Source organism: Aptenodytes patagonicus, chromosome 2 (genome assembly GCF_965638725.1).
Source record: "Aptenodytes patagonicus chromosome 2, bAptPat1.pri.cur, whole genome shotgun sequence".
NCBI lineage: Eukaryota > Metazoa > Chordata > Aves > Sphenisciformes > Spheniscidae > Aptenodytes > Aptenodytes patagonicus.
Window position 1 is genome coordinate 12,525,387 of NC_134950.1, and position 26,285 is coordinate 12,551,671.

Genomic DNA, 26,285 nt, shown 5'->3' on the forward strand with positions numbered 1-26,285 from the left:
ACACATGCTGCGTAAGCAGAGACTGCACCGGACAAGGGCCCAGTGCAGAGGGATATGAGACGAAGAGGGACTCGAGGGTGATCAGCACCTTTCCTCATCACTGTCTTGCATTGCTACGTTTAACTATTTGAGATTCAACCATGTAATTGTGTTCTAATTTCTTGGTCATATTAAATACACTTCTAAAGGAAAACAGCCCACCAGTAAAACCCATCCAGTGTGGTCCTTTGCCACATGTCTAGTTGTAATGTAAGTAGCCACATATCTAAATAATTTAGTTATATTTATTGTATACTTAGAACATGAAATTTAGAAGAAATACTGAGTCACAGTCTGTTGGATGGGGTGGGGATGGGATGCTTTCAGCCTGCCTTTAGCCGTCTGCCTCTATCATCGTTGGAATGAGGAAGAGGCACTTTTAGAGCAATTCATCCCATTCAAAATAAGCCTTTAAAATGCTTTTTAAATGTAAAATATTTTCTCTGTGGAAGTTTCACTGACATGCATTTTTCAGAATATTGCAATTACCGGGGTTGTAGGCCAGAGGGGAACACAGAGGCTCATTGCGCAATCTTAACAGGCCAGGTACCGGCAGTACCACACAAGCTTCCCATGGAAGTGGCCTCTGCGAATGAGGAGGAGGAGATATCTATAGCTACTTCAAATTCATAATCACTCATTTTAAGGCCAAGTGGGGTCATTAAGTTATCAAGCCTTGCCTTGTGCATGACACAGGCTGCAGCATTTTCTGTATTCAGAAAATGGACTTTCACATTGACAACTGGGTAAGGTTTTTATTCCTTGTTTTCTTTAATCCTCCATGATTTGTTCCACTCTGCAGCCCTTCTCTTTTCCATTCCTCTTTCCCTCTGCTTGTCAAGCAGCAGGATTCTCCCTGTTCCCTCTCCTTTACAAGGATCATTTCCTACTGCAGTGCCTGTGGCTGAGTCTTCATCTTCCTGAACTCTCTCCTCCAGCAACCTCCAGCACTTTCAAACTGCAGCTGAAAAAAGTTCCTTCCATCTCTGCTTCTATCTCCCCCTGTCACCGACACTCACCTCATTTATAAGTGTGTGAGATGCCTTTATAGAGCACAGAGCTCCTACTGAGAGGTGCAGGATGAATTCTGCATATGACACCAAATGAGACAATTTAACCTTAGATTTTTTTTTAATAAAACTTTTATCTCAAAATAATCATGCCATTATAAGGTCACTGAAAAACAGTTCAAATAATTAATTACAAAACTGTGCAAAGACTGAACTATACATTTATCTTTGCGCACAGATTTTGCTCTTAATGTTTAATCATTTGTCTGTAATAATAAATACTTGACTGACAAATCAGTTTCTGCATAACATTAAGGAATTTACTTTCAAACTTAGTTTTAGGTGCAGAATCAAACTTTCATCGTCAATAAAACTGCAGCAGTATGTTAATGATAATGTACATTAAGGCTGGGTCTGAATGAGCAGCCAAAGAAGACGTTAAAATATTCTGAGAGCTCCAGTTTCTGATATGGATAGTTATGTTTTCTTTTTACAAGGAGTGAGATGTGTTTCAGGTTGATTAATTCTGTATGCCTGATTTTTCTTTTTAACTGAAGTGTTCGTATATGATTGGTTACAATGAGAGCCATAACCTACACTCATCCTACAACTATCCTATGACTGATCGCACCTGGCAGCGTGTAGATGAAGAGCACCAGGAAGACAATGAGAATAAGCAGAATTATGCCGATGATGATGTACTTCTTGTAATTTCTCCAGATCAGGTGATACAAACACTTGAAAGGATTTACAAACCAAGAGAAGGATGTGTCTGGTCGGCTAAAGGGGAAGAATGAAAAAGAGAAAAACTTTTGTAAAGGCAGATCCAGCTATTTCCAAAGCTACCCCACTGCAAAATATATATTTGAGTCTAAAAAGGACCTTTAAGTCCTGGGAACCCGCTAAAGAGTTTATAGGGAACTTCTGCAAGTTTCACATACTATTGGGTCACTCTTCTTCCATCCAGCCCCGAGCCCAAGCTCCACACACCATTCGGAATGAAATTCCAGTTCACACTTCATTACTACTCCAATTTAAGGCAAGATATGGGGTTCAAAATTACAGACAAGATCATGATAAATCCTAAAGAAGAAATGCAGACATCTTGAACTTGAGTACAAAAGTTTTCTAATCATTGCAAGGAATTTAGCATTGCAAAAGGAGTAATGAGCCACTACAAAAAATCTGATTGCTCAGTGACAGTCACGGTGCCATAACAGGCAGAGCCAGCTCAAGCCTGGCATATGGCCCAAAATGGCATATTTTCAGAAGAAAATTTAAAACAGGCCTCCTGAAAACGGGAGATGAGATGAAACCCAAAATCTAGGTATTTTGCCTGGTACATAAAGAAGAGCCACCTTCTTCTCGTGGAGAATATCTGCACTCCATAATCCTAAGTTTTTTCCAAATGTTGCCCCACATCGTATTCTCCTCCATAACCAGGAGTTTCTTCACACTGTATAGCAAAGCTGGCTGCATACAGAGAGGAAAACAATGTTCTCCTTAGGAAAAATGTTGGCGTAGTCTCTCCTCTGTCATGCCACCCAGCTTGGGAGGTCACTATGCCTCTGACTTCCACAGCCCTACCCCTGCGATGAGCTGAGGCAACATCTGTCAGCTTTGCGTGATGGGATGACCTGCAGAGTACGGTGGTGTGGAGCAACATTAACAGCTGCAAAATTGGGTGCAGGTTGTCTTTCTTATCCAATATCACTGTAATTGTGCAGATGGTGCAGCAGTAAGGGGAATGAAATTAAGACTGAGGGTCACAAAAAGCAACGGCCGTGTCTCACTCCAGAAAGCTGTTTAAGAAATTTAAGCAATGTCTTAGTCATCTGGAAAATTCAGCATGTGGAAGTGAATGCCAATGTGACAGAAAGTCTGTAAATCTAAAAGGCCAAATGAATATCTTTTTATTAAAGACTGTGTTTTATACTGAGGTCGAAATGACTCAGAAATAAATCAACAAATAAGCCCTCCAGGTTAAAAGGAATTATTAAAAAATGGATATTCTAAAGAGTAAAACTTACTGAATCACAGACTTGAGTAACAAAACCATTAGTCTGCATGTTCCAACTACTTAAGGGCTTTTCATAACCTTTAAAGACAGGGAAAAAAAGCCGGACTGCTGCTCTTTTAATTTGTTTTCTTTGCAACGTAGGCAATAGACTTTGATACCAGTTATAGCAGCATATTTGTTATAATAGAGTGCATCCGGAAAAGTATCCTGTCTTGATCACAGAGATGAAGAGATGGATAACCTCATGGTGCTTTGGCCAGCAGGAAATTACACTCACTGTACCTTATTTCTCATTTGCATGTTTCTCTTAATTCCCAGACATTTAATCTTTGTTCACCTTTGCTCTGATACCTTAAAGAGCCTGCAGCTGTCTAGTAGCTCCTAGAAGATAATTTTGGTTTTGAAATTATTTTGTTTCTTAATTTAAAAACTTAATTACACAAAACAAAATTTCTCTGCTTCTCTGTGTAAGCCTACATGATTAACAAAAAAAAAAGTGAACCTACAATACTGGCATAGAGATATGGAGGTCTTGACACAAAGCTCCTTGAGATTCACTTCTTCCTGAAGAGAACTCATTTGAAGTGCAGAAACAGTTATCTGTTATCTCTCAGTTGATTTTGACTACTGTGCATGTATGACCAACATATTCCATCACCTGGGGGCACTGAGCTGGTAAAACTTTAATACCAGCTTTATGGAATTGAGGCATGCAATGTCTTCAGCTATGAGTTTATTTTCTTTCCAGTAAGTGAGTGACTAGCTAAAATAGTATTTACTATCCACATGCTGATACTGTTTTAGTAACCTTAGGATTTATTTTGCCTAACTTTAAAACTTACATGCCCAGCCTGGTGAGTCATATGGGCTGTCTGCATGTGGACAGGAAGGACCTTCTGGAGGACAATTCATCTCTTTCCCCAGCTCCCATCTTAAGACGTGTGTGTTAGCTAAATGGGATGACTCACCCACCTGTACATGAGCAACTACAAAAGGAGCCTGAATGGCTTGCTTCTGTCATGGGTAATGTCAAGTGAGACTAGCCCCACCCTGATTTTAATTGAATTGAGGCATACATCTCAATTAAGAGTAGAACTGGGTTGAGCCATGTGTTGGCTGTGTATTTCATCATAAAAACCTAGAAGTGGAGCCTCTCTGATTACTTAGTGCAAGATCTGGAGGAAGGCTCTGGTTTTGTGGCTTCTGGGTCAAAACACCTGTAGGCTGGCTGTGCAGCAGAGAAGGGGCCACCAGGCTAGGGACAACCTTTTGGCCCAACAGCACATTTGCGAATAAAATGCCCTTGAGGTGAAAATGCAGGGAGCCCTGGAGCCCCAGGCTGCCTGGGGTGCATGGGCTGGGCCTGAAAAAATGAGAGGAAAATGAGAGGGTGGCTTTGCGCACCCTGTTGACAACCTTCTGGACATGTAATCTTTCTATTACACACTATACTCCCTCTTAAAACTGCCTAGACTGATTGCTTCCCACCACACATATTTGAGATCTATCCCAGCCCTCTCTTCTCTGTAAGACAGTGCTTTAGTTTCCATTACTGGGAATCTTTCAGACAGACATCTGTCAGGCATAGATCATCCTGCCTTTGGATAAAGATGTTGGGTGAAATGATTGATTAAAGTCTTTCCAAGGCTAATTTTCAACAAGTCTCTGATACCTCTAATTTTCAGGCTAAATTTATACCATTTGTAGGGGTATTGGCAATTCCACCTTTATGCCGTTTTCTCCTTTTTCGTGTTTATCCTGAGATATATATCAAACCAACAAAGTTAAATAGAATGTGCAATGATTACTATTATGATTAGCAATTGATTTTTAGAAGCTTTGGTAGCAGGAAATATAACATCAATTTCTCTCTCTTTTTTTTTTTTTTTAAATCTAGCTCATTACTTTAGTAGAACAAAGTAGCCAAAATAGATTAGAAGTACATTTTTTCTGAATGCAAAAATCTCAGCTGAAGGTATTTTTTTCATGTGACAAATACTGAAAGATAAAATGCTCCTTCTAGATCATCTGCCTTTGTTAAACCACTTAAAATGTCCTCATTAAAAAGTCTTATGATGAAAAATAAACATCTTCATTCTTTGATTATGAAGTACAAAAAAATTAGAGATAGATTTGGTAAAGTCGTATCATTCCTGTATGACCTGATTTTCATGTTTTATGTGCCTTTATCTGCAAGTGATTAATTTATGCAAAAATAACTACATGTATGCAGAGGTCAATTTTCCATGGATATGTACCAACTAAGACACCTTTAAATGTGTGCAGATAACTCTTAGAATCATAGAATCACAGAATCACAGAATCATTTAGGTTGGAAAAGACCCTTAAGATCATCGAGTCCAACCGTAAACCTAACGCTACCAAGTCCACCACTAAACCATGTCCCTAAGCACCATGTCTACCAGCCTTTTAAATACCTCCTGTCACGAGGAAGCCCAGCGATGCCCAAGTTGGCCAAGTGGCTTGCTCAAGGTTACAGCAGGAAACAGGAGAAAAGCCAGGAGAGGAGCAAGGAGACCTGCTCTTCCCCGTCTCCTGCTGAACGACTCTGCCCCAGCTTGTTTAATGAGTATGCTCCTACTCACTTGGGTTTTTCCAAGGGCTCGGGCTCCTTTCGAGCTTTGCCTACTGGATTCTTCTCAGCTTCTTCTGCTGTGACTAAGTGAAACTCAGCTTCCACTTTGCCCTGGATCAGAGAGTTGATACGTAAGCATCCAATCCTGGGTTATTATAATTAAATCACAGCAGGATTCAGCTTGTGGAGAAATTATGAAACCAACTGATGGTGAAGGAATTTGATTAAAGAAAATAAGATAAAGTCTTTGCAGATAAAGAGAAAGCACAAAGGAAAACCAAGCACCAGATTCCTGACATGCTCAAGGACCATGAGGAAAGAGAGGTAGTATGTTTTCTTCCAGACCCATAAATATCTTTTCTGCTTCCTAAATTGCAACATAATTCACATGAGCAGACCTGTCTTCTATCTATCATGCGTCCCAGCAGAGCTCAACAGCTGAGCTGGAAGCTGTGCTGCTGGTTTGGACAAGGTGCAGTCCATCAATGGGGGGAAATCCAGCCAGTCACAAGTGCTGGAGCAGTTGAGCTGTGGGGTCTCAGCTTGCAAAAGGAAGATGGCTAGAAATGAGATCTGTGTGCAGAAAATGTCATGTAGTCCTAGAGCTCTGTTCAGGCTAAAAGAATAGGGGTCTGACAGGTGGATTCAGAGTCAATTTTCTTCATGGATGGCCAGAAGATGATACTCAGAGCTGTGACAAAAGGACAACTTTGTTCAGCACCAACTTACTGATAATTTCTATAATTCAGAAAAGTCATAATGGAATATAACTGCTGGTTTACTGCTTGTTTTCATTGTGACAAGCCATTAAAACTTGTTGAGTGATTAATAAAATATTAGCAGTTATAAAAGTTCATGTCTGCTACACCTTGCCGCAGAAATATGTAATCATCTGAGTTATTTGGACTCAGTATCAACTGTAACTTCCGCTACAGAAGTTAGAGCTTCCTAAATATGGGTTAAATATTTGTTTTTTCCCTTGTACTCACAGCAACAAATCTGATGATAATTCTGTCTGTGTTATGTTATGTTACAGAGATGCTCTCTCTTTTCCCTGTTCATCTAGGTACGTTCTTCAGTACTATCTCCACAATAGATTTAATTAGGCCAAAGGAAAAAAAAAAAAAGATTTCAGAGATTTAAAGATTCCAGTAGCAATTAAGAGTGGGTAAATCAAATCAGCTTCATAAAATCTGTGATGGATGAAAAACAGACAAATGGCTTTTCATGTATCTGTTATTTTCCTACCCCATACCTTTGTGGATATCAAAAACTAAAGTGTTAATCTATGGCCAGTGGCTAGGATTCAGCACAGAAATGGGCTGAAAGAAGGATGCAGATAAAAGGGATCAATGCGGAAGACAAGGGGATCAAGAGATGAAAGTGGACTGGGAGAAAGAGAATCAATTGTACGAGGGTTGAGAAAATGGAGATAAAGCAGGGATTTGCAAGTGGAGTCCATCCACTAAACCCATGGAAAGTATGCAGTCACCTTCAATCTGAAGAAGGCAATGAACTTGAAGATGGCAATTTTTATTAAAGCATTCTTCTTGCTGGAAGGGACAGAAATATGAAGGAAGGGTGAGGTTTAGGAAAACCCTTGGAGAGTCAATGAAAGTCTAGAGAGGGAGGATTTTTAGCCCCCTAAAAAAGGGCCAAAGCAGGTGAATTTGTAGAGGGCTATACTACAGGAAGGTAGCTTGTAGCTCTTGGTCTGTGTCCTCACAGGGATCTGGATGGACCTAAAAAGACTCCAGCCATACTAATCCCAGAACTGGATTGCAGGGATGCCCAGGTTCGGGTCCAAGCTCACAAAGTGCTCTGTGGCCATGTGAGCACATCAGCTCAGGTTTTCCTTCACTAGCTTACTCTGCTTCATGCTCTGTTTTATGTAGACATGCCCCAAAGACCATGTGCAGAGTTAACTAGTGGGGTGTACTTCATGCCTAGATACATGCACTCCATCTAGGAAACAGGAGCAGAGCTGTCTTTCATTTACACTGAGGATCCCTATACTGCTGTAACAGTACAAAGGAGCCTTAAAGACAGGAAAAATGGACAAATTCTGTTAAACACTGAGAATTTCAGTGTAGCTCCAGATTATATACAGAAAGCACTACAACATTATGAAGAGAAGCTGCAGCAGAAAACTCTCAAGATAAATGGCTAGGTACACTCTGAGATTTACACCCTGCTGCAAGCTTGTTACGCTAGAGGCTTCAGGTAAATGAAAATTTGTGTGGCAGCATTTATGTTCTTCTTAGGATGATACTTCTAACATAACAAGTCTTGCAGAGTTTGGCGGAAGCTGTCATTGTCCTTTATACCAATTGTATCCTGGCACTAAACCAAAAAAAATATTGGCTTAGTGAGCACACTTCAATAGGAAGAGGGGACTGTGCTCTTTCTACTTGAGATGTGTCAATAGCAAGAAGAATAATAGTAGACTCCAAAGTCAGTTCCTTTGCCCTGCTTGAAGTGAGAAATAAATAGAAAAGAAATAAATAAGCAGGTGAGATTCCTCCCAGGATTTCCTCAGCTGACATAAAATTGGCTGGAAACACCTGATTTTCCACTGTACCCATCCAGTGTGCTGGGAGACGAACAGTGGAAGAAAGCAAAGAAAAAGTACAAAGTGCTCTGGTTGCCTGGGATTATCTGAACCAAATCTAAGGGGGACCACTGAAGCATTTGGAGGTGTCCTGTGCATTGCCAGTGGTGGTTGTTCTTCAGATGCCATATCCAAAATTAACATCTGTCTGTCTCAGGATCTCAGCAGAGCATATCAGCCCCAGAGAAAAGCTGTTCATCTGTAGTGAGCTGCCTACCGTGAGCTCCCCAGCCTTGATGAAAGGCCACCAGCCTCTGACACGCTTCTGCTGAAATATGGAGATCTTGTTTTCTTCACTTGCTGCCACAACCATGCCTAGGTCACAGCTCTTGGCTGTCTTTGCTGCTCGAGGAAACCCATTCAGGTTCAATTCAAGAGTGCCTGGAGGGAGAAGTAATGTGACAACACTCAGAGACCAGACAGATGAATGCATTCAAACAGCAGCTTCCAGGTAAGATACATGGAGCAATGCAGCAGCTTGGGCCCAAGCTTCATAGCCGTGGATCTCTCTGTACCGTAAGCCATTCATTTGTATTGCCCTGGCATTGTCTCATCTGAGTGCCTAATTATTCCCTCTCCGAGAAACGTGTAAGTTTGCAATGTGGTACTTTAGAGAAAGACAAGCAAAAGTTGGGTCTCAAACACCTCTTTGTACATACCTCTATAAAATACAGGTCTGGCAAGACCTCAGGTGAAGTTCAGACAGACCCATTGCATACTTACCCAAGAAATCGTCTAAAGAGAGTCTTTCAAAGTCCCACACCTGAAGCACCAGTTCAGCAGGTATTTTGCGCTCTGTCTTTTCCAAGGAAAATATGTTTTCTCTTTTGCTAACCACCATTTGTTTCTCTGCTGGGAGATAGTAGAATGGGAACACAAAGCGCCAGTTGAAGTTGCCCTCTCCTGTCAAGGAGTTGTAATGTACATCTGTCTCCTGCTTGTCCTCTTCCAGGCCCTTTATCCACCTATGACAAGCACATAGTGGAACACACTGCTGTCACCAGGGGAGCTGGAGTTGTGGTTGTTGTTATTCGGTTACAGGCCTCATAATTTATTCATTCCTCCCTAACCAGTACGAGGTAACACACCGTTCAGGACTGCGACACACAGTGACAGCCCTGGCTCGAGGATCTCAGCTACCTCCAAGCCATGGCACAGGCTGCAGCAGTGGCCAGTGATGATCAAAATTTGAGAGTGAGAATGTGATTTTTATTTAGATCAGACCCCAAAATACCAGTTGGCCTTTTACTATTGGCCAAGACTCTGTCTTGTTTGGGACCAGCAAAGACAGCATCATTCATTTATCCACTATTAATCACCCTGTATTCATGTTGTGCCACACTAATAAACTCTGTGTCAATGTCCCAAGACTGATTTAAGTGCTCAATATTAGAGTCTAAACCATTTGCAGTTGCAGTTTGAGGGGTATAAATATGCCCTAAATAAATAAACCTGTCTCCCTGATTTTTCTTGTGATTTCCTCTCGGTTTCTGCTACAGTGTGCACAACATCTGATGTACAATGCTATGTTACAAAAGGACAACGCTTTCCCAAACATAATCTTCTCTTCTGAAGAGCTCCACTGAGGTAATGATCCAGCTAGGTATGTTTTAGTTCTGAAGATGATTTATCCCAGCTTGAGTAAAGATTAGCATTTTTGCGCTGCATCCAAAGAGTGGCTTTTCCCCTGCAAGCCCCATTATTTCAAAAAGGAATTGGGAAAAACAGTAACAATCCCAAGCACGGCACTGCCCCCAGTGCAAATCCATGCCTGGTGGCAGATTCAGTGTCACGTGCACTGTCTGAACATAATGAGATTTGTGTCTTCATCATTAAGGTACAGAAACAAAAAGTTATCCGCTCCTGGCTTTCCCTGTCAGACCGCTCTGGCATTGGTAGTGATGTCCTCATGTTATCACACAGCTCAGCACAAAGGCTGGCTCCCTATTTATTTCCTCAATTTTGCACTCTCAGAGCTACTCTGCTACTGCTCTGAACACATTAGTTTATTGCTAAGTTGGATATATCTGCGTGAACACCAGTGATTTCGGAGTAGCTCCTCTCAGAGAACTGCAAGGGGAGATTTGCTCAGCCAGTGTGTGCAATAACCGCACTTGCAGCATGCTGGGGGCCATATGGTTGTATTTGTGCGTGCTTCACCTGGGCTAATATCACCTGCTCCAAAAGAGTGGTACCACTCCTCGTGCACCACACAGCTTGGTCAGAGCTAACGCAAATTTCCCTGGTAAAATGCATGGAGAAATACCCTACACAGGAGTAAGAGCTGCTACCAGATTGCCCTGTCCTTATGATTATTTTGGATTTCTTATTATGTTCACGTGATTTTCAGAACCTGCAAAGTGGAAAACATCCTCCCTTCCCTGCTCCATCTGTCCCAGTGCTCCCTCCTCCAGCTCTTTGCATTTGGTCATTGGCAATACTGCAACAGCTTTTTAGGGAAATTAATTTTTCCATACGCCTAGCGCTCTACAAATTCAGATTTTTCCAGGACTCCACAATGACACAATTCATATTAGCATATTAATCTCACTCTCTAGCAGTGGAAACACAGCAAGAAATCTAAGACCAGTCTCACACCTGAGATTTCCAATAGTTCCTACTGCCACTTATGCCATCATTTCCCCCCACCCCTCTCTGCTACTTGTATTCAAATTCATCTCAGAAGCAGAAAGTGCAAAGCAGTACTCCAAAACAGGCAAGTAATTTTAAGAAGTAACCTGCTACAATCTCAGGAAAGAGCTGGTTTGAGTGTCAAGCTCCCCTTTTGCTCTCTCTCTTTTCATTTTATTTATGTGATATGGTTTACTGATTATCCCAGTAACATCTGTGAAGCTGTGACAGACGTTTTGTCTGCAGCAGGAAGGAGGTGGAGAGCAGAAAGTGCCCATGTGATGTTCTCCCCAGCATGGCCATGGTCATTCACCCACACATGCTCCCCACATGAGATTAGAAAATATTTCCAACAGAAATAGCCTGGTAAACACCTGCTTTCTTGTTTCTAATGTGCTCATAATTACCTTTTCTCTGATTATGTCAAACCTCTCTGCATCTGTGTAAGCCCTTATAGTTCAAGTTCTGTAAGTGTTTGATCTCTGTTTGCTAAACTGTGGGCTTGGTTCTCTTCTTTGCCATCTCTGCCTGAGTGGGAAGTAACGACTAGTCTCATTTTATAGTTACTTGATTTTAAGAGGGGGGAAAAAAAAAAAGAAGCAGTATCCAATACAGATGAGTAATCTGGGGAGGCATTTAGAGCAAAGTGCCAAGGTCACAGAAATAGCTTATCAGATATTCTCACAACATAATTTTTTTGTCTGATTTTTGAATTAAATATTCCATGTTCTTTTGAAGACAAGTCCTGAAGAACTTACCCTTTTACATAGATATCACTTGATTTTTGCCCTGTGAAGATATTTTCATCTTCTAGAATTACATCCTCTGTGTTCCAGATTATTACCCTCAGTTCATAGCTGAAAAAGAAAAGAAAGTAGGCCTGTGTATACTCAAGCTCTGGTCAGACAGTAATGTAAACCTCTATCAAATCATGTTTTTAGAAAGTGAGGAATGTTGTAGTTGTGCAAAACTCTTAAAATAGCATCAGCCTCAGGCCTCTTCTATTTACAAGAGTCTAGTGATAGAGTGGGGATGGTGGCTCCTCTCAGCCCTTGGAGCATGCCGGACGACAGCGGCGTCACTGCCAGCTTCAGAGGGATGGAAAATTCCTTGCTTTTTATGTGTCTGTTCCTTTTCAATTCTTTTCACAAAAATGCTGCAGTGAAACAAGACAAAGTTGATCTGAACAACATCAGCAAAGCAGTCTCCAAAACAGTGAGCAGCTTGCTAATAAAAAACAGAGCTCCCTGGGAGGTGTTTTTCAGATTAAATGCCTAAAAGCTTTGTATTTGGTGCAATCCAGTGCATTAAAAGGGAGGAGAAGCACTGTTTAGAGATATTATCATTTAAGCAAATGCAATCGTCTTTAGAAGCAACAGTAAAAGGAATTTTTCCCATCCTTTCCATTCCCTATATACCGACATTTATGGTGGCCATTCAAAGCTCTAGAAGCTTGAACTGAAATTGCAGGTGACATAAAAAACTTATATTCAAAAATTTAGGTATGCCTTAAGTCATTGTATGAACTGCAAAATAAAAAAAAAAACAGACTATGTTTGAGAACACCAACATAAGATTTTTCTGATATGACGTGTTGTCTTGGAAATAGCCTCAATCTCAGGTGTGAAACAGTTTGCCCCAGAAGTTACCAGATACACTAGGTCATGGAGCTCTTAAGGAGATGTCGACCATGAAAACCAAGCCTCTGCACTAGCCAAAGAAACTTTCATCTACAATGCTCCATCAGCTCCTTATTCAGTTGAAGATAGTCAACAAGAAATGTTTTCACAAAGTGTTTGAAGTCTTATGGCACCTAGAGCCTGTTTTGCCGCAGGAAATACGCATTTCTCAGCAAAATGTGTCACTCGTGTTTGCATGTTTACTTTCTTTCTCATAATTAATGTTTTGACAGTATTTTTCCCTGCTTTTGTAGACTATAAAAATGGCAGCAACAATTTGGTTTTGTGGGTATGATTAGTTTAAAATCTTTTTGGATCGGAAAATGCTTGTTGTTAAGGAGCTTTATAGAAAGTTCTGGTCTGAAGAAACTAATTGTTACATAGACTCTTGTTTTTGTCAAATCTTGGCTTTTGTAAAGGAAAGGAAAAGAAACAAGTTTTTATTACATTGTTTCTTGTTCAAACACAAATAATACAGGAATAGTACCTGATGCTGCTTCAGACATAAAATTCTCAGGAAAGGCCTTGCTAAAATATTGGAATAAAGCTGATACAGGATGGGCTGAGAACTCTGTTGCTCATTTTTGTGTTTCATTTAGAAACGTTCAATTAGCTTGAAGACCTATGTGTAGTGTTGCATATAAAGCAGCGTAAGTATCTGTGTGAAATTTGAGAGAAGGTTATTCCAAATGTATATCTCCTCTATCTGTTGCTGCTTTATGTGTTTCTTGATCTTATCTTTGAACAAAGTGCTGGAAATCCAATAGGTGTAATATTATTGCATCAGATTAAAGATCTCAACCGGGGTCAAGTAAGTTATCTAGCTGAAAGGGGTAGTGAAACCAGAATTACTTCTTTCAGCTCAACAAGTGGATGATAATGTCAGAATTATTAAGAGATTCTTGCCTCTAGCCACCTGCAATCTCTATATGAAAAAGGGATATTTTTCCAAAAGAGGTGTGTGATAGCCCTTGATGAAAAAATCACCAACAGTTCTTTGAGTTGTTTAATGGAGGAGACCAAACTAGATGCTCTCTTTTGACTTGAAGTTATGTGAACCTAAGAAAACTTTTCTCAGGACCACAGAAGTTTGTTGTGATAGTTCTTTTTATAGTTCTTTCCAGACACTTAAGAAAGACTCAGTCTTTGAAGACTTATGCCACTGTGCTGGGAGGAAAGCGTGGAGTTACCCTTTGGGTTTTCTTGGTGAAATGTCCACTGGGGGTCCTGGTAGAGGCATATCTTTAGGAAACATGTCGACCCACATCTGTACACGACCCTTGAAAACAAAGAGATAAACATCTCTGTAACCCTATTTTAAAGAGACTTTAAAAGGTTTCAAATGTAGTTCTGACATCCAAAACCACCACTTCCTCTATAAACACCAACCAGCTCACTATCCTGCAACTATGATTTAATCTATAAACTTACTATACAATATATTTTTTTCATACACATATTCTATCAGTCTCTCAGGAATTTGGTGAAGTTGGAAATGAGCTCAAACATTGGCAACTTCAAGGTAAAATCCATATAAAAATAGTATGTGATGAAAGGAAAAAAAAGAACCAAAGCCCAAATACAAGCAGAGTTTGTGTTAACTTAATAAACTAAAGCATTTAAAAGAATGAAAATATGCAGTCACACCTGGTGTGATTACTGTGTATTTAGGTAACTGGCTGTATACATACATGTGTGACAATTTCCAGGTTGATACTGTATAAAGTCTTGTGTATGGTACAAAATTTGGATGCTGTCTCTGTAAGTTTGCAGGTACAAATAGAAACCACAGCAATTGGAGGAAAGGAAAACTGCTCCTGGGTCTACCATCACCACCATCTCTGAGTTGCTCTACCTGTTCCATGCCTGGCTTATCCTTATGGTAGAGAGGCCGAGTCTCAATGTGTTCTGGGACCAGTTTATATCCAGCTCCAGGGATTTCTTCCCAAGCACATAAAACCTTTAAGGAGAGATGTTCATATGATTCAACTGGCTCCTCTACAGGAAAGAGTAAAACAAAAAGAACAAAGAGAGCTGAATTATAATGTTGAACCCCTTGGTAATACATTCCATTCATTATTAAAGATGGTCATTAAAAAGCTGCTTGAGTTAAAAGGAAGGTTTTATGTATCCCAGATAAGTAAAGAAGGGTCTTGAAATGCGTTTAATTCTTGTAAATAAAGGTACCCACCAGGGTAACTAGAAGATTAGCACTTATGCAATAGTTTATCTATAAAACACAATGAATCATTCACTATTACAGCAGCAGTTTCTGATAGGAAGAGGGAAGAAACCTGTGAACTACTCTTTTTACAGAAAATTTCAAATGTGAGGCTTTTTTAGGGTTCATGAAAGACAAGGAGACTTGGATTTTGACAGAGCTGACAGTAAATAGGCACTAGGAGTTATATCTACACCTCATTTTGCCTTGTGGTGGTAACAGCAAAGACTCCCCTGGAGAACCAAATCACACCTCAGAGGAAGAGGGTTGAAGTCCATGGGCAAGAACATGTCACCTCCTGACCAGCTCAGCTTGGCCACTGAAGGAAGGGAGACGCCAGAGAATGGCCCCTCAAGGAAGGACCAGTGCTAATATTGAAGGTAGGGTGCATATTGGAAAGCAGAGAAAGCTTTTTGAGCTCTTGAGCTTCTCTTTCCTCCCTTTTTGTGTGGGTTCCACACAAACAGAACCCAGACTTTTGAAGAGGGATGTCTCCTAGATTAGGAGAGGAGTACCCAAGTGAAAAGAAAGTTAAGACTTCTTTCTGTCAGCAAACAGTTTTCACTTTTCCTACAGTGTTGCTATCTCTGAGTTGCTGGTAGGAGGTAAAAGGTTTGTTTGGGATTTAAACAGTAGGTATTAAACCCTCCCTAATGGCTCAGAGAGGGAGGAAGGATAACCCTGTGGTTATGAGTCCTAGTTCCCACTTGTGCACTGACATGTGTTTGAGATGTGATGCATTTAATTTTAGCCAGCTAAAAGCAAGGTCTTTAGCCTGAGCTACTCAGTCAGGCAGCCTCAATAGCAAGGACAGGTTGTCCCATGATAATCCATATCCTCTCTCAGGCACCTTTCTAAAGATTGTTTTCACCCTCTGAAGATGCTTATTTCTTCCCATTGGCTACAGGTAGTCCTAGACTACCTGGGAGTAGTGGTCAGGCAGTTGGATTAGAAGATTGTTGTAGGTCCCTTCCAAATGAACTATTCTGTTCTGTTCTATTCTATTCTATTCTATTCTATTCTATTCTATTCTATTCTATTCTATTCTAACTTCTATGTTCCTAGAGCAAAGTTAAATTATTCTTTCCCTTGCAATTTAAAGCTGGATGTAAGGCCCACAAGTGTAATTTTCTCCACCTGTAAAGTGGAAATGGTACGGCTCCCCCTTTTCGGTACTCCTCTATAGCTCAAATATGTGGTATTTGTTAGCTTTATAGACCCAAATGATGACCAGCACAGGAACCCAGCAGGAAATAAGGACCCAGATGTACTTGTCAGAACAGCAGTCTGGATAAGGATCATGCAGAAGACTGTATGCTGTAAACTATTTCTTTATAACATGTTGAAAAACTTGTGTACATAAATACTTTGGATTTTGCCATCTGGTTCTGTATTTCCTTGCTTTTGGTTTCCATCATCTTGTGTGATGTTGGTTTGTCTGAAGCTCACTTTAGTGAACCAGAATTTTGATTGAGAGATCCTGTTGCTGGCAGCCTCACTCAGTCATCTGCTAGTGAGGAAAACAAAGAGCAGTAGTGGAGTCATGCATCTCTCTCAGGCCAAGAAACCAAAAATGGATCAACTCTTCTCCCTTCAGCAGTGCTACCTGAGCAGCCTTCCACTCAAGGCGTGAGCTATATTTTGTAGCTGCCAAGGGGAATTTGCTCAAAGATGAATAAACACAGATAAGGGAGTAGAGGTTTCCCTACACTGCCAGAGTGTCCACTACTGTCTCCAAGACCAGCTCCTTTTGTTCCCCCTTGAAAGCCTCCATCCTCACACCTCTTTTTCTTACCCTAAGTATAAAACTGAATCATAGAATGGTTTGGGTTGGAAGGGACCTTAAAAGATCATCTCGTCCAACCCCCCTGCCGTGGGCAGGAACATCTTTCACTGATAGCTCTGTCCCACTCCACCCCTATGTGATATGGACACTCAGCTTCCTAGTAGTTTTGTCCTCTCTTTAATCTGGGAGCTCTGAAAGCAAGTTCTGTCCTGCCCTCTGGATTCATGGACCCCAAAGATACTTGGATTTACACAGTGCTGTGTTAGTGCTTCAGAAGAACAGTCAGAGTGGTAGTAATCAAGAGGAGGAAAAAAACAACAGAGAGGAAAGTCAAGTAGGTAATGTAGGACTGGCAGGTAAGTGGCCTGGAACCTAACTGTGGTCAAACAGAGGACTTGCCTGACCTTGAGTAATTCACTTTGCATCTGTATTTCCCTTCCCCCTTCTTCTCACTTCTTGGGTCTGTCTACACTAGTGTTTTAGTTTAGACAGCAAATGCATTTTTTAAAAGGCTCTCCCTGATTTCCCATGCTTTGGTTTGCTGTGTGGAAGGATCTCAGAGCATGCAAGCTGCACTCCTTTCAGATGAAACTAAGCCAGAACACATGTTTCAAGAGGGTCCCCTGTGCTCCAACCAATCCTGGGCATCCCATCCTTGGGATCAGACAGGAGCTAGTCCAAAGTATCCCCCAACACCTACCATGGGGATTTCAGGTCATCAGCAATAACTGTCTCACCCTACAGATTTTCTGCAGTTAAGTTACAGTAATAGCTAGTATAGACACAACCTTCATCACCACAGTTATATGAGTATTTCAAAGCAGAGACAGGTTCCAGTAATCTGACTTTAGAATGCATAGCACAACAGGGCCCCAGCTACAGCTTGGGCAGCCTCTTGGTACTGCTACAATGCAGTTGAAGAATGATGAACTACTTCATTACCATTCTCATCTTCTGTGAAGACTGTCTGTCCCTTAAAGACTTTTGTTCCTACTTGTATCTCCCCTGGCCGCATGAAGGGTCCACTTATTCTGTAGTCCTTACACAGCTTAGTGAGGATCTCGCTTGGCTTGGTTGCATCTCGCCATGCATTGTACCCTTCTCTGCAAGGACAAACAGAGAGTGAAGAGAAATGAGTGAGGTTTTCCTCAGCAAAGTGCACTGGCAAATCAGGAATTCCCATGCAGAGATTCGCTTTGTGGTCAGTGGCCCTGACATCTGCTCAGCCAAACTTTCCCTTTAAATTGTCCAGCACTACTTCTTACTTGAGACACCCCCCCTGCCTGCTCAGGTCCTGGGGCCATGTCCTGGTCTCGGCAGGGATAGAGTTAATTTCTTTTCTAGTAGCTGGTACAGTGTTTTGGATTTAGGATGAGAACAAAGTTGATAACACACCGATGTTTTAGTTGTTGCTAGGTAATGCTTACACTAGCCAAGGACTTTTTAGTTTTCCATGCTCTACCGACTGAGAAGGCTGGAGGTGCACAAGAAGCTGGGAGGGGGCACAGCCAAACCGGCCAAAGGGACATTCCATACCATGTGACGTCATGCTCAGTACATAAACTGGGGAAAGCTGGCCGGGGGGGCCGCTGCTCAGGGACTGGCTGGGCATCGGTCGGCAGGTGGTGAGCAATTGTACTGTGCATCACTTGCTTTGTGTATTATTATTATTATTATTATTATCATATTATTATTATTATCATTTTATTTCAATTATTAAACTGTTTTTATCTCAACCCACGAGTTTTCCTAACTTGTGCTCTTCCAGTTCTCTCCCCCATCCCACCGGGTGGGGGGGAGTGAGCGAGCGGCTGCGTGGTGCTTAGTTGCCGACTGAAATTAAACCACGACAGTCCAATCACTCCTTTCTCTTAAAACACAGGAGAAGTTGAGGCAGCCTTACCCACAGCTTAGATAAAGTAGCCCAGCATTTGCATGCTCCTCAAGAGGAAAAAGACCAGAGCTCATTCCCTGTTCTAGCTAAAGGATTCAAGTCTACGTGTTCTACCTCCATTTAAGCAGAAGTGTTCTGTGGCTCCCACATGCTGAGGAGAAGCCAAGATTATCTGGACCTGGAAAAAGCACATAAAGAAATACCTCACACTGGAGACTGAGCTGGCAGGGGAAGTCTTGGGGTTTGGTCTGCACTCCCGGATTGCTTTTTTACATTGTCCACCCTTTGTTTGCAGATAGAGAAAGAAACATAGGAGAAGAACCCCAAACCCACATCTCCTAGGATAGTGCCCCACCTCAGGGCAATGGAGTTATTTTAATTTGACTTTCTCTACATTAGTTAATCTTCGTGCACAACGTCCTTGAGAGTGCAGCTGTATGATAGGGACCAGGAGCTCAGCGCCACTACCCTGTGACTCACCTCTGTTAGAGAGAACATGCCAGCAGCCCCACTCTGTTCCCGCTCCCCCCAGGGCCACACCAGTCCCACTGGCCTTGCTGCAATCTCTCCAGTTGCAGCTGAATAATGGAGAGCAGAGTAGAGCCCTGTCATAACTTCTCAGACACATTTTTTTCCATTTTCCCTTTATGCCTGTCCAAAGGCAGTTTATCAAGCAGGTATGTTATACATAGGCTGTTTACTATCTAAAATACATGGTGAACAAACAGTGTTGCTAATTTTAAAATATCCACTTCCTACTGAGGCTGGCAGCTACCCTAAGCTCTTTGGTGAAATTTAATTAAAATACCTCCTGTGACACTTTTGTGCTGGAGGAAGCATAATATTTAGCCACATCTGGAATTTCTCCTTCAAGTCAAATCATTCACTGTGTGCTGCTCTCTGTTGCTGTCTGAAGAGGTACTTACATTTCATATTGACTTTGTAACCCACAGGTAGCTCGATGCCTGCTGTAGAAACGATTTTCCAAATCAATTTTAGTCTCTCCAATGAGATCATCTGTTCCCATGAAGTCATGGTCGTAGATCAGGACAGTGAGCAAGGAGTCCTTGGGGAATGTAGCTTGGATTTCAAATGATCTACAGCAAAAATTGAGACCTACATGTAGTCAAATCAGTTTTGAAGTCTAAAAGACTAAGTTAATAATACTGTGCAAACAACGTGTGGACAGTGTCTCTTCTAATAAGCAGTGGGGTTTTTTTGGTAGTGTTTTTGTTTCAATCAAATATCTGAACATACTGGAAACACACAGTGCAAAAGTATTTTCTTTCTCCTGCTTCCCTATCACCCCCTGTACAGTTCTAAGATTGTTCCTACCTACAGTAGACAGAGCAATGGGACGGAGCTGGTCAGCTGCAATGATTTATCCTGAATCCAATAGAGGTGGAAGTATGGAAATTACAAGGCTAACGAAGCTGTATGTAAGAGTTCTCACACGCTTTTCAGAATGCCCCAAAGGGACGTCTGAGTCTTTTCTGTTTTCTTCCAAAAGCTCCAGGTTAAATATTGAATATAGGAATCTGGGGGCACCCAACAAAATGATCAGGCAAAAGCTTTAAACAAGTCTCAAAAAAGCAAAGATCAGAACTCCCTTTTCACTTGGTGCATTTTTCAGGTTTAGGATCATTGTCATTGAGATGTTTAGGGAAGCTGACAATATAAAAGTGATTTTAAAAGGGATTTGACAAATTAGTGGAAGACAGGACGTTCTCATCAGCACAATACTAGCTCCAGATTTCTCCAAAGCACAGGCAAAACTGAGCTTTGTCTCCTGAAGGACGAGTTTTGTCCTTTTTCTCAAAGCGGCCAAAGTCAATTCTGTAGCAACAGCAGAGCAGTTTTTGGAGGAGAGAAAGATTTGGGAACAGTCTGGGATTGCTCGAGGTTGGTGGTGCCATGCTGACCAGGGCTTCTAGGATGATGAGAGGTGGTTACTATGACTGATGTTACTGCTGTGAAGGAGTTGCTGGTCCAGTCACCCCAATGTTGCCACTGGCAGCAGCAGCAAGGCTGAACACAGTGACTTAAGGAATAGGGGGCAATGGCAGTAAGTTCCTGCCTGGCGCAGCAGGCGCGTGTCCTCTGTGACGACCCCACCTTCCCAGGTGCCCTTGAATAATAGGTACGAGGGTCTGCAAGTGGAACCGAACAATGACGAGGACGATGGTTCATCTAGCTTGGAGGTGTCGCTGAGGTTAAGTCTGCCTACACCCTGTGCCAAAACAGCTTCCATAAAGAAAAAAAGACAGGTCATTGTCATAGGAGACTCCCTTCTGAAGGGAACAGAAGGCCCAATATGCAGACCAGACGCGCTTCTTAGGAAGTCTGCTGCCTCCTGGGTTAAAGATGTGAAGAGAAAACTTCCTACCCTGGTACGGCCCTCAGATTACTATCCATTACTGATTTTTCAGGTAGGCAGCAATGAAGTTGCAACAAGAAGTCCGAGGGCAATCAAGAGAGACTTCAGGGCCTTGGGATGACTGGTTAAGGCATCAGGAGCACAAGCAGTGTTCTCCTCTACCCTTCCAATTGCAGGGAATGATGAGGGAAGAAACAGGAAGAGCCAGCAGAATCAATACCCAGCTCCAAGCCTGGTGTCACCAGCAGAATTTTGGGATTTTTGATGTTGGTTTTGATACACAACACCAGGCCTGCTGGCGACAGATGGGGTACACCTGTCTCAAAGGGGGAAAAGGATCTTTGCACAGGAGTTAGCAGGGCTCATTGAAAGAGCTTTAAACTAGATTTGAAGAGGGAAAGGGATAAAACCAGGCTCTCCAGAGACAAGCCTGAGGGCAGCACGCCAATGTTGGAGGGACAGTGTGCTAGTGAGGTCCTTTGGTCTGCCGTGCCAGTGGAGGTAGGGGATGGAGATCCATGTAGCAGTGAAGGTGCAAGGCTTATGGATGTGTTAGAAACCATGGAAGCACCTGAGAATGGTCATGTAGGAAGTAGGACTTCTCCCCCCAAAACCGTGGCAGGATCAATAGCCCAACTGAAGTGCATCTACACCAATGCATGCAGCATGGGCAACAAACAGGAGGAGATGGAAGCTGTTGTGCAGCAGGAAAACTACGATATAGTTGCAATCACAGAAAAATGGTGGGATGACCTGCACAACTGGAGTGCTGCAATGGATGGCTATAAACTTTTCAGAAGGGATAGGCAAGGAAGGAGAGGCAATGGAGTAGCCCTGTATGTTAAGGAGTGTTTTGATTGTCTAGAGCTTAATGATGGTGACAATACGATCACATGTTTACATGTAAGAATCAGGGGGAAGGCTAACAAGGCAGATATCATGGTGGGAGTCTGTTATAGACCATCCAACCAGTATGAAGAGGCAGACAAAATATTCTATAAGCAGCTGGGAGAAGTCTCACAATCACTAGCCCTTGTTCTCGTGGGGGACTTCAGCTTACCAGATGTCTGCTGGAAGTACAATACAGCAGAGAGGAAACAGTCTAGGAGGTTCCTGGAGTGTGTGAAAGATAACGTCCTGACACAGCTGGTGAGTGAGCCAACTAGGGAAGGCGCCCTGTGGGACCTGTTGTTTACTAACAGCGAAGGACTTGTGTGTGATGTGATGGTTGGAGGCCGTCTTGGGCATAGCTATCATGAAATGATAGAGTTTTCAATTCTCAGAGAAGTAAGGAGGGGAGTCAGCAGAACTGCTACCTTGGACCTCTGGAGGGCAGACTTTGGCCTGTTTGGGAGCCTGGTTGAGAGAGTCCCTTGGGAGGCAGTCCTGAAGGGCAAAGGAGTCCAGGAAGGCTGGACATTCTTCAAGAAGGAAATCTTAAAGGTGCAGGAACAGGCTGTCCCCATGTGCCAAAAGACGAGCTGGCAGGGAAGACCGGCCTGGCTGAACAGAGAGCTTTGGCTGGAACTCAGGAAAAAAAGGAGAGTTTATGACCTTTGGAAGAAGGGGCAGGCAACTCAGGAGGACTACAGGGATGTTGTGAGGTTATGCAGGGGGAAAATTAGAAAGGCCAAAGCCCAACTAGAACTTAATTTGGCTACTTCCGTAAAAGACAATAAAAAATGTTTCTGTAAATACATTAGCAACAAAAGGAGGGCTAAGGAGAATCTCCATCCTGTATTGGGTGCGGGGCGAAACATAGTGACAAAGGATGAGGCAAAGGCTGAGGTACTTATTGCCTTCTTTGCCTCAGTCTTTAAATAGGAAGACCAGTTGTTCTGCAGGTATCCAGCCCCCTGAGCTGGAAGACAGGGACGGGGAGCAGAATGAAGCCCCCATAATCCAAGGGGAAATGGTTAGTGAACTGCTACACCACTTAGACACACACAAGTCTATGGGGCCAGATGGGATCCACCCAAGGGTACTGAGGGAGCTGGCAGAAGTGCTCACCAAGCCACTTTCCATCATTTATCAGCAGTCCTGGCTAACTGGGGAGGTCCCAGTTGACTGGAGGTTAGCAAATGAGATGCCTGTCTACAACAAGGGCCAGAAGGAGAATCTGGGGAACTACAGGCCTGTCAGTCTGACCTTGGTGCCGGGGAAGGTTTTGGAGCAGATCATCTTGAATGCCATCACACAGCATGTACAGGACAACCAGGTGATCAGGCCCAGTCATCATGGGTTCATGAAAGACAGGTCCTGCTTGACCAGCCGGATCTCCTTCTGTGACAAGGTGACCCGCCTAGTGGATGAGGGAAAGGCTGTGGATGCTATCTACCTGGACTTTAGTAAAGCCTTTGACACCATTTCTCACAGCATTCTCCTGGAGAAACTGGCTGCTCACAGCTTGGATTGGTGTACTCTTCACTGGGTAAAAAACTGGCAGGATGGCCAGGCCCAAAGAGTTGTGGTGAATAGAATTAAATCCAGTTGGTGGCCGGTCACAAGCGGTGTTCCCCAGGGCTCAGTATTGGGGCCACTTCTGTTCAATATCTTTATCAATGATCTGGATGAGGGGATCGAGTGCACCCTCAGTAAGTTTGCAGACGACACCAAGTTGGGCAGGAGTGTTGATCTGCTCGAGGGTAGGAAGGCTCTGCAGAGGGACCTGGACAGGCTGGATCGATGGGCCGAGGCCAACTGTATGAGGTCCAACAAGGCTATAAGTGCCGGGTCCTGCACTTGGGTCACAACAACCCCATGCAGCGCTACAGGCTTGGGGAAGAGTGGCTGGAAAGCTGCCTGTCGGAAAAGGACCTGGGGGTGCTGGTCAACAGCCGGCTGAACATGACCCGGCAGAGTGCCCAGGTGGCCAAGAAGGCCAATGGCCTCCTGGCCTGTATCAGAACTAGTGTGGCCAGCAGGAGTAGGGAAGTGATTGTGCCCCTGTAGTTGGCACTGGTGAGGCCGCACCTCGAATACTGTGTTCAGTTTTGGGCCCCTCACTACAAGAAAGACATGGAGGTGCTGGAGCGTGTCCAGAGAAGGTCAACGAGGCTGGTGAGGGGTCTGGAGAACAAGTCTTCTGAGGAGCGGCTGAGGGAACTGGGGTTGTTTAGCCTGGAGAAAAGGAGGCTCAGGGGAGACCTTATCATGCTCTACAACTACCTGAAAGGAGGTTGTAGCGAGGTGGGCATCGGTTTCTTCTCCCAAGTAACAAGTAATAGGACAGGAGAAAATGGCCTCAAGTTGCACCAGGGGAGGTTTAGATTGGATATTAGGAAAAATTTCTTCACCGAAAGGGCTGTCAAGCATTGGAGCAGTCTGCCCAGGGAAGTGGTGGAGTCCCCATCCCTGGAAGTATTTAAAAGACGTGTAGATGTGGTGCTTAGGGACATGGTTTAGTGTTGGACTTAGCAGTGCTAGGTTAACAGTTGGACTTCATGATCTTAAAGGTCTTTTGTAACCTAAATGATTCTGTGATTCTATGATTCTATGACTATCCAAATGAACAGCCCATTCCTAACCTTGTCTAAAACAAAAATAGCAGCAATTTCCCGCTCCATCTATATGCATCTATAATGGCTGTGCTTTACGGTTTATCACAATAATGGTTCAGTTGCAACCTCTACTAAGGAAGAGCTTAAATCACAGAAATTGAGATGGCATGCTATGGAGGGACCACTCTGTTCTTGTCTTTTCTCCTTACACTTTTTTCTTTAAGTCTCCGGTTTTGCAGACAGGACCCTGGCCTAGGGGGCTTTCAGTCCAGCATAGTATAGTTTCTCTGTCTTAATGTTCTTACAGAATAACTCCATCCCAATTCAAAACATTTTCAACCTTTTTAAAACAGGGAAAATTACTGGCAAAAAATCACAGCTGCTAGAATTAACAATATAAATAAGTATAAAACATTGATAATACAAAGTTGTTGTTTACTGACAGTTTGCCCCTGGCTCCCCCATTCAGAAGGCTGTGTGGGTTCAAAAAACAAGTTTTTTTGTTCTAGTCCTAAAATGATGAGATTTATTTGGCACTCTATTCGACCTGAAATAGCAACAAAGATTATGAAATCACACTTTACTGTGCTAATATTTATTTCACTTTAAACTTAACAATTACATTATTTTGCACAGACAACATCATTTGTTGCCTCATTTCCTCTTATGTATCATTTTGCAAAACCTCTCACAGATTGCATTCCGTGATGTGTTTTGACTGGCATGAAAATGAAATATTTTATAATCATACAGAGTGACACCAATTCTCAGTATTTTAACCAGTAGAATTACAAAACATCCAAACAGGCAGAAATCAGCATATAACAAACACTTTGTAATAGTAACAGCAATAGTGGCAGCAAGTGATAAAGCAGAAACCACCCCTGAATAAGAAAATAAGCCATCACTGACCTTCCAAACACTGGGTTTAGCTGCTTGGGGATGTAGTTTTCTCTGTCTTTAATTTCTGTGTTGCCCAGTCTCAGCACAATGTAGGGATCTGACTTGCCATCTGGATCAGCTGGGCTGAGGTTAAATGCCTGTTAGGAAGAAAGACTGTGTCCTCAAGCAGCTTGCTTAAATGCAGCATGGTCATAACACAGGACTGTGGGTTTCCTGCCCAGCCCTGGGTGTTCTGGAAGTGCAGGTGCTTTGCTTGCCTCATGTAATATAAAATTTGGCATTTAGCTTTGCAGGCTACTGGGAAAAGATGATCTGGAGGATAAGAGAGTTTGCAAAGGTGGAGCAGATGTAAGTGCTGTCCCACCACTAAGATGGAAAAAGAGATGAGCAGGAGAGGCAACACTGAGGAAGAAGCTGGCTGCACAAGTGCATGTAGGATTCAGGAAAGGTTTCCCAAAAATATTGGTCCAGATCCTTGAACAGTGCAAAACAATTCTTCAGACTGTATTTACAAGATGGCTTGGAAGTCTTTATAATCAGGAAATAAAGCAATCTCTTTCTATTCTTCTCTTGTTTTGTTTGCCATTGTCTCTTTGCATGCCATTCTTCCCCTCTTAGATCATCTGCAACTCTCGTTTCTTTAAAATGCCAGCTCCTTCTACCCCTTTTACTTCTCACATCGCGCTCTCTCATCATCTTGTCCTCTGTATTTCTACCTCTGTCTCCACACCATAACTTATTCACAACCTCTACCACTTTGATTACATGCAATTCACAGCCCTCAAAAAATATGCTCCCATTTCCCCCTTACTGAGGTTTTGTTTAAATGTGTGTCATTTTGAAACAACTCTACTGATTAAAACTAGCTGCATTTGCATAACGTGGCTGGAACAGGTTGTCCATACGATATTAGTTATGTCTCTAGCCCTTTCAGTTTGAACAAGTAAAGTGATTCTCTAGTCTTGCAATTTGCAATTCCCTTTCTACTCTGAACACCTATTCCTACAACATGAAAGAT

The 26,285-nt window shown here is 42.5% G+C and overlaps 1 protein-coding gene across 1 annotated transcript in view; it reads right to left on the reverse strand.

Annotated features, from left to right (window-relative positions):
- Window positions 1-1,648: 1,648 nt before the first annotated feature.
- Window positions 1,649-26,285, reverse strand: part of FER1L6 (fer-1 like family member 6) — a 103,793-nt gene continuing 79,156 nt past the window's right edge. The window contains exons 32-41 of the mRNA XM_076332144.1: window positions 25,277-25,404; window positions 19,414-19,584; window positions 17,536-17,696; window positions 14,442-14,584; window positions 13,777-13,865; window positions 11,666-11,764; window positions 9,000-9,241; window positions 8,494-8,657; window positions 5,676-5,776; window positions 1,649-1,829 (exon numbers count right to left, since the gene is read on the reverse strand). Coding sequence (XP_076188259.1) covers window positions 1,649-1,829; window positions 5,676-5,776; window positions 8,494-8,657; window positions 9,000-9,241; window positions 11,666-11,764; window positions 13,777-13,865; window positions 14,442-14,584; window positions 17,536-17,696; window positions 19,414-19,584; window positions 25,277-25,404 — 1,479 coding nt within the window. The remainder of the gene's footprint in view (window positions 1,830-5,675; window positions 5,777-8,493; window positions 8,658-8,999; window positions 9,242-11,665; window positions 11,765-13,776; window positions 13,866-14,441; window positions 14,585-17,535; window positions 17,697-19,413; window positions 19,585-25,276; window positions 25,405-26,285) is intronic.